The sequence below is a fragment of the Lepus europaeus genome, chromosome 18, assembly GCF_033115175.1.
Source record: "Lepus europaeus isolate LE1 chromosome 18, mLepTim1.pri, whole genome shotgun sequence".
In the NCBI taxonomy this organism is placed as follows: Eukaryota; Metazoa; Chordata; class Mammalia; order Lagomorpha; family Leporidae; genus Lepus; species Lepus europaeus.
In genome coordinates this window covers 18142928-18156956 of record NC_084844.1, presented here as the reverse complement: position 1 = coordinate 18156956, position 14029 = coordinate 18142928, and the positions used below count along the sequence as shown (strand labels likewise).

Genomic DNA, 14029 nt, shown 5'->3' with positions numbered 1-14029 from the left:
GTGCAGTGGAGGATGGCCCAAGTGCTTGGGTCCTGCACCCCATGGGAGACCAGGATAAGCCCCTGGCTCCTGCCATCGGATCAGCACGGTGCGCCGGCCACAGCGCGCCAACCGCAGCGGCCATTGGAAGGTGAACCAACGGCAAAAAGGAAGACCTTTCTCTCTGTCTCTGTCTCTCACTGTCCACTCTGCCTGTCAAAAAAATAAAAAAATAAATAAATTAAATAAATAAAAAACAAATTAAAAGAAAGTGCATTAGGAAACAGCCTCCACTCCATCTCCAGGGCAGTTGGAGAGAACTTGCACGTGTCCCCTGGGAGGCCTGAAGTCACAACAGCCTGTTTCCTGGGGGCAAATGGTGCTGACTCCCACCCTTTCTTCACTGGCTGCAGCCCCTTTGTCCTGTCCACACTGCCAGGTTACTAACTGCCTGTGTGTGCGTGTGTGGGAGGGCAACTTGCACACACACTAGTGAGTCGGTAGGACAGGACACCCCCCAAGAGACCCTGCTCCCACTCCTGCCATGGGGCCAGCATCATCAGAGATGCACTAACACGCCACCTGCCAATAAGCAAAGCACTTGCTGAGTGTTTAAATGAGAGCCCCCCAACTTGCCAGACACCTGCTGTGTGCAACATGCGCTGATTCTATCCCCAGATTCACCTTGGAGGTAGGCATCGTGTCCCCACTTGACAGATGTAGATATGCAGACCGAGAGACGCTACCCGCAGTCATGCAAGCCTTCGCACAGCTGCCGAGAGGCCAAGCTCACTCTCTCCCCTAGAGGGCACGGCCATGGCAGTCAGAGGCAAGTCTAGAAAGAAAGGGGTGATCCCTCTGGGTGATACGGATGTGGGCTCTAGCAAACCCTCCTGCAGCTATGGGACCCACGTTCTCCCGGCCTCTGAACTGCAGCTGCTGCTCTCGCTCAGACCTGGGCAGCCGAGCACTGCCATCTAGTGGCCACAGGGCCCAGTTCACTTCCTCAGGGATGTCACCTAGGGGTCAGCCAGAGACTCCTGTTCTCTTCATCCCTCCCAGCTTGCTGACCGCCAGGCTGTGCCAGGCACTGGGCAAGGGGTCGGAGGATATAGAAAGAGCCAGTGGCTGCAGTAAAGTGGCAGGACGGCCACCTGACCCCAGGCTGGCATCTTTGGAAACCACGAGGCACCCGGGGTGTGGCTTGAAGCCAGAGGTGGGGTCAGTCTGTCCTGGGAGGCATTTGGGCTTTTGCTGTACAGACAGGAGGTCATCTGCAAGATTCTGATGCAGGAGAGGGACATGGGGAGGTCATCATCTTCCCACCTCGGCCTGAGCGGGCCATGGCTTGGCTGTAGGCTCTGCGGAGGGATGTCCAGGCACCTCTCTCCACGGCTGGCAGCCTGCTGCCCTGTATTCTAGATGTCAGCCTAGAGTTTAGTCTGAGATTTCAGACACTGGGGCCCTTTTGGATGGGAAAGCAGGAGAGGAGGTGGCCCAGAGAACGGAGCCTGAGCCAGGCTGGGAAGATGGGGGCCGGGTGGGGGTTGGGAGTGCAGAGGGCCTGCCCCTCTCTGCTGGCTGTGTCTGCCTGGGACAGATGTGCATCAGAGTGGTTTGGGACAGAGCGAGAGGCAGAGAGGACCCAAAAATAGGGCTTGGTAAATGAACACAAATAGTGGAAAACCATGCAGCTGTTAACATGATGACGGAGATAAATATTTATTGATATGGAAAGATGTTCACAACATATTGTGCAATGAAAAAAGCAAATCACAAAACCATTTGTACAGCATGCAGTCACTTTGAAAAGCATGAGTTTCTACGTGCAGAGAGAAAAATATCTGATCGTGTTTATCTCCAGGTGGCGAAATTATGGCCAATTAATTTTTTTGTATTGCTTATCTGTATTTTCTGAATTTTTCCTACAGTGACTATGTAACAAAAATATAATGAAAGTCTGGAAAAGCACCACAAGCAAGTCTGTCTGCCTCTTCGGGTCTCAGCGTAGACACCTGGAGATAGCTTGGGGCTGAGCGTGGGGTGGAGGATGGGCCCGGGGCCCGGGACAGTGGCCCAGGGCGGCGGCTGACACACACTGGTGTCCCGTGCAGAGTCCACTGAGCTTTGCCAACAAGTCCTTTCTGTGCCTCATCCGTGTTCAGTCATGACTTGAACAAGAGGGAAGCGCGCGCTCCGACTTGCGGGGTGGTCTGGAAGGGCACCCAGGCGTAGGGATGAGCGCGGGGACCAGGGCTGCTCCCTGGACTGGCTCTTCCCTTCAGGTCCCCTGTCCATCCCCCAGCAGGCTCCAAGGTCACTGCGTGTCCCCTCCGTAAGATCCTGCTCCTCCGATCACTGCTCAGGGACCGGGGTCAGATGTGAGACAGCTTTGCTCTGGGACGCACAGGGGGGACCTCAGCAGCAGCCTGCCACATGCCACACGTCCCTGTGTGTTGGGAGGGAGGGGCGGGGGACTGAGTTGGCGCTGAGGGCTTGGCGGGGGGCGGGGGGGGGGAGCAGGGAAGCAGCCAGGCTTTTCTGCAAGTGGGGCCTTTCCTCCCTGCCCGCTGACTCACCTTGGCACAGACACAATGGTCAGGGCGGGCACCCGGCCTGCTCCCCGCTGCACCCCAAGTCCCCGCAGATGCTTTCCGAGAAGTGCAATGAGGAGGGGCTGTGCTGCCATCCCCCCCCCCGCCCGGCCTGACAGCCTGGCATCGTGGGATAAAAGCAGCACAGCCCCCTGGGGGCCGCCCTTGCCGTGCGGCGCCCTCCCCGGCGCCAGAGAACAAGGCTCTGTTCAGCAAGTGCCCGGAAGAAAGGCCAGAGGGGCAGGGGTGGTGGGGAGGCTGCAGGGGGGGTCTGCTTCCCAGAAGTCCCAGGACACAGACAGCCGAGGGGCCTGGCGCGCTCCGGCCCTGTGGGAGCAGAGTGGAGGGGTGAATGGACCTGAAGCTCAAGGACAGCGGGGTCCTGGCCCCAGCCCCCCCGCATGCCCCAGTGGCTTCTGGGTCCCCAGAGCCACCCAGCCTGGGACGCCTTTTCCATCTTCTCTGCCTGATGCTTGGGAACGCAAAGGAGATTAATCTCGAGTGGGAGGGTGAGGGCCACCAGGGAAACAGAAACAGAGCTTCCCGCAGGCTCAGCCAGCTCATTCGTAACTGCTTTGTAGAGCTGTCTGGGAGGCCAGGGGAGGGGGGCGAGACCACGGGAAAGGGGCTGCCCATCTGCCCCCGCCGGCCACACTCCCTCACTCCCTCGCTCGTCCCCCCCTCCATGAGACACTGCAGACAAAGAGCCGGGGGGGGGGGGGGCGAGCCTGCAGGCGGATCCCAGGAAGAGGGAAAAGGCTGGAACATGGGGCGGCCGTGTTCAGATGCGGGATGCCAGGTGCGTGCTGGGGCCGGCACGGCCCGTCTGTCCTTCATTAAACTTAAGGCAGGCCCTCTAGGATGGAGGCCTGGGTGAGCGCTCAGATCACTGGAAAGCAGGTCCTGCCCCTTCCTAACCCACCTTCCTAGAGAGAGGGTCTCCCCGCTCAGAAGTCAGGGCTTCAGGCCCAGGCAGCACAGCCCCGGCCAGGAAGCAGCGTCCTCACCCTTGGTGGGGAGAGAGGAGCCCCCCCATGGCTGGGCTGCAGCCCAGCCCCACCCCCTCAGGCTATGCCAGGGGGCGTCGCCCCTCCAGCCAAGGCTCCATAAAGCCTGCAACCCAGGAGCCCGCAGAGCTGGGCCAGGATGGAGCGGAGACGCATCGCCTCTGTTGCTCGCCGCTCCTACACCTCCTCCGCCGAGATGGTGCTGGGGGGCTCAGCGCCCGGGCGCCGCCTGGGGCCCGGCGCCCGCCTCTCCCTGGCCCGAACGTCTGTTCCACTCCCAGCCCGAGTGGACTTCTCGCTGGCCGGCGCGCTCAACGCCGGCTTCAAGGAGACCCGGGCCAGCGAGCGAGCCGAGATGATGGAGCTCAATGACCGCTTTGCCAGCTACATTGAGAAGGTTCGCTTCCTGGAGCAGCAAAACAAGGCGCTGGCTGCCGAGCTCAACCAGCTGCGGGCCAAGGAGCCCACCAAGCTGGCCGACGTCTACCAGGCCGAGCTGCGGGAGCTGCGGCTGCGGCTCGATCAGCTCACGGCCAGCAGCGCCCGGCTGGAGGTGGAGAGGGACAATCTGGCGCAGGACCTGGGCACCCTGAGGCAGAAGTGAGGACTGGGCACAGGGACTGGGCCGCAGGTGGGGAGGGAGCGGCTGCCGCCTGCAGAGTCCAGGAAGACGGGGCTCTGCCCCGCTGCTCCTTCAGTTCCCCCCCCTTTGCTCTCCAGCCGATGTGAGGAACAGGGAGGTGGCCCAGGGTCTCAGGGACCCTCAGCACCTCCCCACTGGGGAAGCCGAGCCAGCAGTCAGGGGCCCGGACTGTGTGGTTCCTTCACTGGGCCTTGGGTCTGCAGTTGTGGAGCTCATCTATTCTACCCCCACCGGGGTGTGTGTGTGTGTGTGTGTGTGTCTCTCTAAAGAAGGAACTGGAAGAGGAGAAGCTGGGGTCCCTGCGGAGGATCGGGTCTAGGGGACAGGAAAGAGTGGGCAGGGAGCACAGGTGACTGCCCTGGCCCGGGCTAGTGACCCCAGTCGAGTTGCTCTGCCCCCCTGCAGCTGGGAAGCAGAGAGTATCAGAAACCCCATTTGCAAAGGCAGTTCCCCAGGCTCGGAGGAAACCCCAGGGCCAGGGGCATGGGCCTTGCTGAGCTGACAGGGCAGGTGTGCCCTCGAGGGCAGGGCGATGCATGTGTTTGCCCATGCGGAGCAGGTGGACGCTCTTGGATGTGGCTGTGTGAGCAGGAGCAGGTGCAGCGACCCTGGCAAGGCACTTGAGTAATGAGTTAAAGCCAAAGCCCTTGGCTGCTCACCCTCTAGGCCAAGGCCAAGGCCTCTGCGGAGGCCGTGGTGGCCCTTCCTCCTCCTGTCACTCTGGGGCTGGGAGGGTGTCTCTGAGCCAGTCACCCCAGGGAGATTGGGGCAGGGATCCAAGAGTCCTCTGAAGAGCCTGGACCCAGGAATTGTCCCCCCCCTCCCCTACCCCAGGCTCCAGGATGAGACTGAGCTGAGGTTGGAGGCTGAGAACAACCTGACCACCTACAGACAGGTCAGAGGGGGGAGGGGAGGGGCAGGGTGTTAGAGGGGGGCGGGGCATCAGAGGGGAGGGGGCGGGGCGGGCCTGAACGCAGCCCCCAGCCCAGCCCAGCCCCCAGAACCATGTGATGTTTCCCCATCCCAGAAGGAGGGCTGGGGAATAGGGAAAAGGAGTCTGGGGTCAGAGTGGCCCTTTGCCCTTCCGCTCTCCAGGAGGCGGATGAAGCCACCCTGGCCCGCCTGGATCTGGAGAGGAAGATTGAATCCCTGGAGGAGGAGATCCGGTTCCTGAGGAAGGTCCACGAGGAGGTGAGGACGGGCGGTGGCGGTGGGGGGGAGGTGAGGACGGGCGGTGGGAAGGGTCCAACACGGATCCTGCAGCTGGGGGACAGACAGACGGAGGCAGACAGAGGGGGAGGGAAGCAGACGGGCAGGAGTAAGAAAACGAGAGCGAGAGCGAGATCCCAGCCTCTGTACACGGGTACACTCCATGTCTGAGAACAGGCCCACCACAGCCCCGTGAGACAGGGCCCTTCCAGAACCAACTCCTTTTCACCGAGGGCAGTGGGACCCAAGGGGCTAAAGAACATGCCAGGGTCACACGGTCAGTCCCTCTGCCTCTGACTCCGTGAGAATGAGAGCCATCATATATTTAAAGAAAACAAAAATCCCTCTGCACGCATCTCGGAGCCACGCATCAGAATCCTTGGCCCCAGGGGACCTGACGACCCTCAGGGACTTCCCTACGCCTTGGCTGGGCCACCTCCTCCCACAAGGGCTGCCCGGTTTCCCCTGACCAACGCCCACGGCTGAGAGGCAGAAGCGGGTGTGATGCTGTGCGGAACCCCAGCCGCAGCCTGGGTGCTGAGCCGGGGACCCCTTCTCTCCCCCTGGCCAGGAGGTGCGGGAACTCCAGGAGCAGCTGGCCCAACAGCAGGTGCACGTGGAGCTGGATGTGGCCAAGCCCGACCTCACAGCAGCCCTGAGAGAGATCCGCACGCAGTATGAGGCAGTGGCATCCAGCAACATGCATGAGGCCGAGGAGTGGTACCGCTCCAAGGTAGCTGGAAGCCGGCCTGCCTCCTCCAGGCAGCCCTCCTTGTTCTGTTCAAGAGAATGAAGCAAGGAGGGTAGAGGAAACTGGGTGGATGTGCCCTCTGGGGGACTGGCCTTCATCAGAGAAGCGAGATAACTTGCCTAGGGTGACATGGGCACAATTACTCCAAAAGTACTCACGTTATTATTGCTGCTGTTACTACTGTCAGCCAACATTGTGGCATGCCAGGCCACTCAGGAGCTGCATTCTCCTGCCAGTGTCCCGAGTTCCTGAGTGTTTACCGGAGCCTCCTGGGATACACAGAGGAGCCTGGGGGGGAGATGGGATGTGGACCCAAATATGACCCCACAGAGACCACAGCACAGTGTTTCAAGGCAGTGTGGGAACCGGGAGAGATGTCATGGCGAGGTGGCATTGGGGCATTCGGAACAAGCAGGCCATGGACAAGTGGATGGTGGGGCCTGTGTAGTGTAGAGGCCTGGAGGAGAAAGCAGAGAGCAGGGCCCAGAGATGCTGACCTGGGCTCCGGACTGGGGACTGGGAGTAGCAGAAGCCAGCCATGGTCTGAGCAGAGTCAGGGCCCGAGGGAGCTGGGAGGCCCCGCTGCCCAGTTGCATGGGGAGAAAGGCTACCAGAACCCAGCCCTCTGCCTGCCAGGCCCTGCTGTCTGCACAAGGACCGGGGTTCAGTCCTGCAGGTGCACTTGCCAGAGCAGAAGATTCTGGATTCTGGGGCAGTGTCCCGTCCTTGGCTCATTCGCTGAGCTGGCACTGTGCTGGGTGCAGAGGTGCACAGTGGCCACCCTGCCCCCTGTCCACTGGTCACAGTCGCTGAGAGTAAGGAGGGACCTGCCCACGGCCTGCCCATGGGCCCACGCAGCTGGCCACCAGGCACGACTGTGGTCTGCCGTTCAGCCAAGGACGTCTCCCCATGCAGTTTGCAGACCTGACGGATGCTGCTGCCCGCAACGCGGAGCTGCTCCGCCAGACCAAGCACGAGGCCAACGACTACCGGCGCCAGCTGCAGGCCCTGACCTGCGACCTGGAGTCCCTGCGTGGCACGGTGAGCGCGGGTGGGCGGGCCGGGGCCCTGCGAGGGGATGCTGGCGGGGCGGCGGAGCGGAGCGGAGCGGCCAACTCCAGGAGATTCTAGGGCCGGGGCCAGGGGCGGGGACCAGGGCTGAAGGCGGGGCTGAGGGCGGAGCCTTGGGGGGTCGGTCGGGGGCTCCATGGGACCCGCCGCCTCCGTCCCGCAGAACGAGTCCCTGGAGAGGCAGATGCGCGAGCAGGAGGAGCGCCACGCGCGGGAGGCGGCGGGCTACCAGGAGGCGCTGGCCCGGCTGGAGGAGGAGGGGCGGAGCCTCAAGGACGAGATGGCCCGCCACCTGCAAGAGTACCAGGACCTGCTCAACGTGAAGCTGGCCCTGGACATCGAGATCGCCACCTACAGGAAACTGCTGGAGGGCGAAGAGAACCGGTGAGCCCCGAGCGCGGCCCCGGCGGGGTCTCCCTCCAAAGGGACCACTTTGCTCTCCCCTGGGGCGGAGTCTTCTTCCGCCTCCCGCCCAGCCCTCTGCCACCCCAGTGCCCAGCCCGGGGCCGGCCTGACAAGCCGTGAACGTCTGATGAATGGATGGATGGTTGGATGGATGGTTGGATGGATGGACGGATGGATGGATGATTGGATGGATGGATGGATGGTTGGATGGGCCCAGGACTGGTGGGCTCGTCTGCCACCCACCCAGCTAAGCCGGCACTGATTTCTTCTGCCTCTGTGGACCTCTCTGCACCCTCCCCTCCCCACTGCGGTCTTCCAAGCCTCCACTCTGGCAGATCACGCCCAAGTCCCTCGCAGACTTTTGGAGTTAAAAAGACCGCTTTGGCTGCTGGGGAAAGCTAAGAAGTGGCTTCAGACTTTGCTGGCTTGGATCAAGGCCTCGGGGTCGTGGTGACGGCCATGTCCGAGGACCAGCTGGGTCACCCAGTCCCTCTGCTCTCTTTCAGCATCACCATCCCCGTGCAGACCTTCTCCAACCTGCAGATCCGAGGTCAGTGGAGCCTGGCCCTGTGGGGTAGGGGCTGGCTCTCCACTCCCTCCCCCAGGCCTGTGGGCTGCTCTGGCCTGGTGCTGACCACTAGGACAGAGGGGCTGGGGCTGTCCTTGGGGGACTTCAGGATTCACCCAGGCATTTCCAGCCGGGGCTTGTGCCCGCCCTGCATCCTACCCCCTCCACTGCAGAATTCAACCTCTGCCCTGTGCAAGCCCTGGACACGCATGCTCTGCCCTTCTGAGTGTTTTGTGTGTTTGTTTTCTTTAACTGCTTGTCACTGCAGGGGGCAAAAGCAGCAAAGAAGGGGAAAGTCACAAGGTCACCAGACATCTCAAAAGCCTCACAATACAAGTTGTCCCAATACAGGCTCACCAGCAGATTGTAAACGGAGCCCCGCCGGCGCTCGGTTAGCTGCCTGCCTCTCCCGTACTGCCCTGCTCAGCTGGACGGGAGGAAGCCTCACCAAACCCATTTTTCCACTCCCTCCTCCCAGGCTCGTCCTAGAGGGGCGGGGCATAAGGTCATCTCCCCACCTCCTCGGTGGTGGTGGGGGAGTAAATGAGTTGGTCAATGTCAAGGCTGAGATGCTCGGGGGCCTCTGAGCAGATGCCAGCCCTTGCCGCACCTCTCTTCCCCGGAAGCGCCCTGAGTCTGCTGTGCCTGGTGGCCTGGCCTTCCGCTTGGCTCGTCTGGCCCCGAGGCTCTCCTGCTCAGTTGTTTGGCTCACGTGGTTATTTCCCACAGGGCTGCTATTCTTGCTGGGAATAAGGCTTTCCTTGCTCTTGGTTTTAAAATGACTGTGACATGTTCTCTTTCTGTGTGGGGGGCGGGGGAGCAGGGGACTCAATTGCCTTTTACTTGTATGTGGCCTTCAAATGATTCTTGGCTGAGAGGAAAAAGCAGCCCTCTTCCTTGGGGCTGGCATGTTTAGAATATGAGAGACACCTGTGCCAGGCTGCGTTCAGGCCAACAGGCAGAGGGCCTGCTGCCAAGTGCCTGCCAAGTGCCAGGGCCCAGACAAGTGGCAAAGAGAAGTAGGGAAGGGACAAGGGGGACAGGAAAGGAACCCATACACTGAGCACTAACATGCGTCACATCTCTAGCATCCATTTTATTTATTTAAATATTTATTTGAAAGGCAGAATGAGAGAGAGAGAAAAAGAGAGAGAGAGAGAGAGAGGAAGAAATGGAGAGATCTCCCATTTGCTGGTTCACTCCCCAAATGGCCACAATGTCCAGACGCACGCTGGGAGCCAGGAGCTCCATCCAGGTGTCCCCCGTGCACGGGCAGGAGCCTGGGGGACTTGGGCCATGCGTCATTGCTCCCCAGGTGCACTAGCAGGGAGCTGGATCCGCAGCAGGGCAGCCAGGACTCAAGCTGGTGCTCTGATATGGGATGCTGGCGTTGAAAGTGGTGGCTTCATCCCCACCACACATCGTTTTAGTTCATCGGCTCCTCAGTCCCACCTGGAGAAGCAGGCACTATCGTCCCCACTTTGCAGAGGCTGGAGAGCTCCACTGACTTGCCTGCAGCTGGTGCCTGCGAGTGGCTGAGCTGCGACTTGAGCTCTGGTCGCCGATTCCACCCCCGCGTGTGTTCCTTCCTCGGTGCAGCCAGGTGCCAGGCAAGGGCTGGTGAAGGGCTGGAGCCAGAACAGGACTAGACACACCCGCCAGGGCCTGCCCAGCACCGTAGGCATCGGGGGCTCCTGGCCCCTCCGGAGTGCCTTGATTCTCCCTGGCTGGCTGATGAGGCTCTTCCGCTCATGATCAGGGTGTGTGATGGGCAGGGTGGGAGCGGGAGACGAGGCGCAGTGTTCTGGGAGCCCACGGGAGGTCTCCTTGCCTCCCACCTGTAGAGACCAGCCTGGACACCAAGTCCGTGTCAGAAGGCCACCTCAAAAGGAACATTGTGGTGAAGACCGTGGAGATGCGGGACGGCGAGGTGAGCAGCGATGTTGGCTGCCATAGACTGACACCTACCAGGTCCCCACAATGCCAAGGAGCCCCCGGGAGCTGAGAAGGAAGGGAGGGGCCCAAATGTAGTTCCCTTTCCCCAGCTCCTCCAAGGGCCGCTCTGGGAGGCCTGGGTACCTGCTGGGCACCCGGGCCACCTGATGGGGTCTTAGCTCCAGCTGTCTCCCTCTCTCACCCTCAGACCCCGGCGCCCCCAGTGCCAGGCCTGAGGGCAGAGAGAGAGAATTTAAAGTTGGCAGGTGTCACTCACAACTGTAGCCAGGACAGTGGGGAGAGGGAGGGCTTTCCCGTCCAGCTTGGTCAAAGGTGGCAGCGGAGGAATGGGGCTGGGGGCTATGGCACACGCCCTCCCCAGCCACAACAGCTCACCAGGTGCCAGGTGTGGCCGCTGAAGTCACTACCAAGAGAAGACTCAGGAAGCTTGGGTTCTGGCTCAAGGCCACGGCCCTGAGCTGGGGGTCTGTGAGCCTGGGTGGGCTCCTAACTGTTACACTGTGCACCTTCCTTCTGCCCTGCAGGTCATTAAGGAGTCCAAGCAGGAGCACAAAGATGTGATGTGAGGCGTGGCCCACTGGTGGCCCTGCCCCACAGCAGGTGCAAGAGAGCTGCCCCTCCTCGCTTAGCTCAGTCCCCCGGACCTGCAAGCCCACCCGGCCCGGCTGCCCGCGCTCCCTGCTCTGTCCCTACAGCAGCCTGCTGCCCTAGGCTCCATCTGCAGTAGCTCAGCCAGACGGCACCCACCCTGCACCCAGCGATTCCAACTAACAGGGCCCTCCCTCCTAAGGGGCAGTCTGGAGGGGTATGGCCAGCAGCCCGGGTTAGAATAAGGAGGAAGGAGAGGAGTCGGGGAGGGCAGAGGACCTAACAGAACACATCCTGGATCCCTGTTGTTATGACAACTGTTGCCGGAGCCGGAGGCCCTCCGAGCCGTTGGGTTCCCTTAGGTTGCTGGAGGGAAAGAGACCCGAGACGGGGAAGCCTCCACAGGCAAGGTGGCCCTGGCCAGAGGCTCCTTGTTCTACATTGACGCTCATCAGTCTGAGAGTGGGCAGAGCTGTCCCCCACCTGGGGTAGTCCCCGGGCCATAGTGCCGGCCTCCCGGATCCCAGATGGGCCTTCCTGTGTGATGGCTCACAAGTCTCAGCCCCCCTGGGCTGCCCTCCAGGGAGCCGGGCTGTGGGCAGGTGGGAGCTTGGTGCGCAGCACTTGGGGGATCTACAGTGAAGTGGAGAGGGAAGGGGTGCTAGAAGGGAGTAGAGGGGCTGCGTGGCCCCTAGGCGTGAGTGCAGAGAGGTCAAACCCATGAGGACACCCCCCCCACAGGCTGGAGGGGGGTGCTAGGAGAGAGGGTAGAGGCGGTGGTCGGGGCAATGCTAGACATCAGAGCAGGGTGGGTGTGGCTGACCAGCTACACTGGGCATCTGTGTTGTGGAATTCAAGGAAGTGACAACTTCTGGAAGACGGAGGAGGAGAGAGGGGGGCTGTTGTCCGCAGGGGCAGGGCACAACGCTGTCCCGGTCCTGAGACGCCTTCCTTGCTACATAACCCCTGTCCAGCCTGGCCTCTGAAGCCACCTCCACCCCGCACCCGCTTCTCCCTACGCCGAGGACCCCTGCAGTCCCTCTCACACACAAAGTGTAGCTGGCAGCTCCCTGTTTTGTAACTGGGGACACTGAGGCACAGCACGGTGAAGACATCCGGTTGTGTTCCTACAGCCTGGACGCCCGCCCCAGAGCACCTGCTCTGCTTTCCTGGGGCAGACCGGCGGGCATGGGGTGAGCATCTGTGCCCACAGTCAGGTGGGGGGCTAAGGTCCCACCCCAGGGTCCTCCTCTCCCTTCTAAGGCCAGAAGGAGGCAGAGGTGGGGCCCCTCCCCCTTCCCAAGACTTGGTGTCCCCTCCCCCACTTCCTGCCACTGCCACTGCTGCTGTAGCCTTTAGTCACTGAGGGAAAAATAAAGATAAGTTCTGCGGCCTTGCCCAGAGTGGACTACAATCTGTGCACGAGAGGGCGGGCCTGTGGCTGGCTGCTTCTCACGGATCACCCTGGAGCCCCTCCCCCACGGAGCCGCCAGTCCCAGGCCAGACCTGCTCCACCCGCTGTGCTCGCCTCACCTCTTTCCCTTGTCCGAGGTTTTGCATGTCTTCCCCACACCACTCCTTCTGCCTGCCCACCCCAGAGGAGGGCCAGCCAGGAAGCCTAAGGGGACACGGACTAGCTCCCTCCCCGTTCTCTTGCTTCCTCCCCTTGCATCGCCCAGCCCAACCCACAGCCACTGGACAGTCCCCCACAGCAGGAAGTTCCGGCACCTCTCATGCCATCCTGCACTGACCAGGCCCCCTGGGCACATCAGCACCCTTCTGCCCCGGCCTGAGAGCAGATCCAAACACCTGTGCCCTCTGGCTGCCCCATCTCCCGCTCCAGACCAGGCCCCAGACCTGCCCGGTAACCTACAGATCTGGCCACACCTCCTCGCCTGGGGTCCCAGGGCACCCCCGTGTCGCAGCCCCACAGAGCCCGCCCAGGAGCTCCTGGTATCATTTAACAAGCACATGGGAGCACAGCCGGTCTTCAGGGCGGGGGCGCCTAGGGGGAGAAGCTGGGACAACAGCGGAGCAAGTAGCAGCAGCAGCGGCAGAGGTGGATACTGACGAACACCAGCGTGATGAGCACGTAGCCTATCAGGGTGAGTTCCACCGCGGCGCGCGTCTCCGGGTCGGACAGCGAGGCCGGGGAGCGCCCGCGGGTGGTCACGCCCAGCCGGAAGCCGGCGACCCGCTCGCCCTGCCGCCAGCAGTAGTAGATGCCCCGGTCACTCAGCTGGGTGAAGCGGATGTGCAGGTGGCTGCCGTGGTCGATGAACACCCTCATGGACCTGTTGACGCCCTTCAGGTACTCCGTGCGGTAGAGGCGCTGGTTGTCCTTGTCCCAGGCCACCGCGTGCTCAGGCCGGGCCCCGGGGCAGGAGATGATGAGCCCGTGGCCCAGTCTCTGCTGGTGGAACTGAATGGGCACCTGGGGCACCCAGGGCCGGCTGCCCAGCTTGGACACGTAGTTGTAGATGGCCAGCACCCCACCGCGGATCGTCTTCCGCATCGTGCAGGGCTCCTGACAGCTCCGGACCAGCACCTCGGGTGTGTGGTCCCTGGCTGCGGCGCGCAGCTTCCGCGGCACGGCCCGCGAGCCGCAGGACACCACGTCCGGCACCGACTTGCGGTAGCGCGGGGACAGGCCCGGGCTCTGCAGGTAGCACAGGCCCAGGCGCCACTGCTCGCCCCGCACCCCGCAGCGGTCGCACGGCGTCCACTCCCAGAAGGTGGTGAAGACGCGGAGGCTGCCGCGGGACTCGTCCGCGAGGGGCTCCTCGCCCTTGTCCTGGAAGGTAGCCACCATGCCCTCGCTGCTCTGGATGTCCACGTCGTAGGCGTAGAAGTAGTCCCCCTTGCGGGTGCCGCAGAAGTACAGGCCCGAGTCCTGCGGCTGCGCCCGGAACACCAGCAGGCTGAACATGCGGATGCTGAAGCGCAGCAGCACGTCGCTGCCCGCGCGCACGTGCGCCGCCTCCGTCAGCACGCGCCCGTCGAAGTCGGTCAGCACCGTGGTGTGGCTGCTCCCCAGGTGCTTCTGGTAGTACCAGACCACAGCCAGCACCTCCTCCGGCTTGCAGTGGCAAGGGAGCTCGAAGCTCATGTCCGCCAGGTAGGCGGCGTTGTCAAACATCAGGAAAGCCGGGCAGGGCGTCTTCTGAAAAATATTCTCTTTCTCCACAATCTCAAAGGCCTGGAGGCGCCCCCACGCCCACAGGAGCAGCGTGGCCGGGGCCAGGCTCATGCCTGCGG

At 62.2% G+C, this 14029-nt stretch overlaps 2 protein-coding genes across 3 annotated transcripts; one reads left to right on the top strand and one right to left on the bottom strand.

Annotated features, from left to right (window-relative positions):
* Positions 1 to 3719: 3719 nt before the first annotated feature.
* Positions 3720 to 12180, top strand: GFAP (glial fibrillary acidic protein). 2 transcript variants are annotated; one of them, XM_062215846.1, is made up of 10 exons: positions 3720 to 4180; positions 5058 to 5118; positions 5319 to 5414; positions 6004 to 6165; positions 7099 to 7224; positions 7418 to 7638; positions 8166 to 8209; positions 8496 to 8618; positions 10072 to 10157; positions 10708 to 12180. In XM_062215846.1, exons 1-10 carry the CDS (start codon positions 3720 to 3722, stop codon positions 10747 to 10749), a joined length of 1422 nt encoding a protein of 473 aa, XP_062071830.1. In that variant the 3' UTR covers positions 10750 to 12180. The 2 variants fall into 2 exon arrangements, with proteins under 2 accessions (XP_062071830.1, XP_062071832.1); XM_062215848.1 differs by lacking the exon at positions 8496 to 8618.
* A 567-nt stretch (positions 12181 to 12747) lies between these two features.
* Positions 12748 to 14021, bottom strand: FAM187A (family with sequence similarity 187 member A). The gene has a single exon (XM_062175761.1). The coding sequence runs from the start codon at positions 14019 to 14021 to the stop codon at positions 12777 to 12779; it is 1245 nt and encodes a 414-aa protein (XP_062031745.1). The 3' UTR covers positions 12748 to 12776.
* Positions 14022 to 14029: the final 8 nt, after the last annotated feature.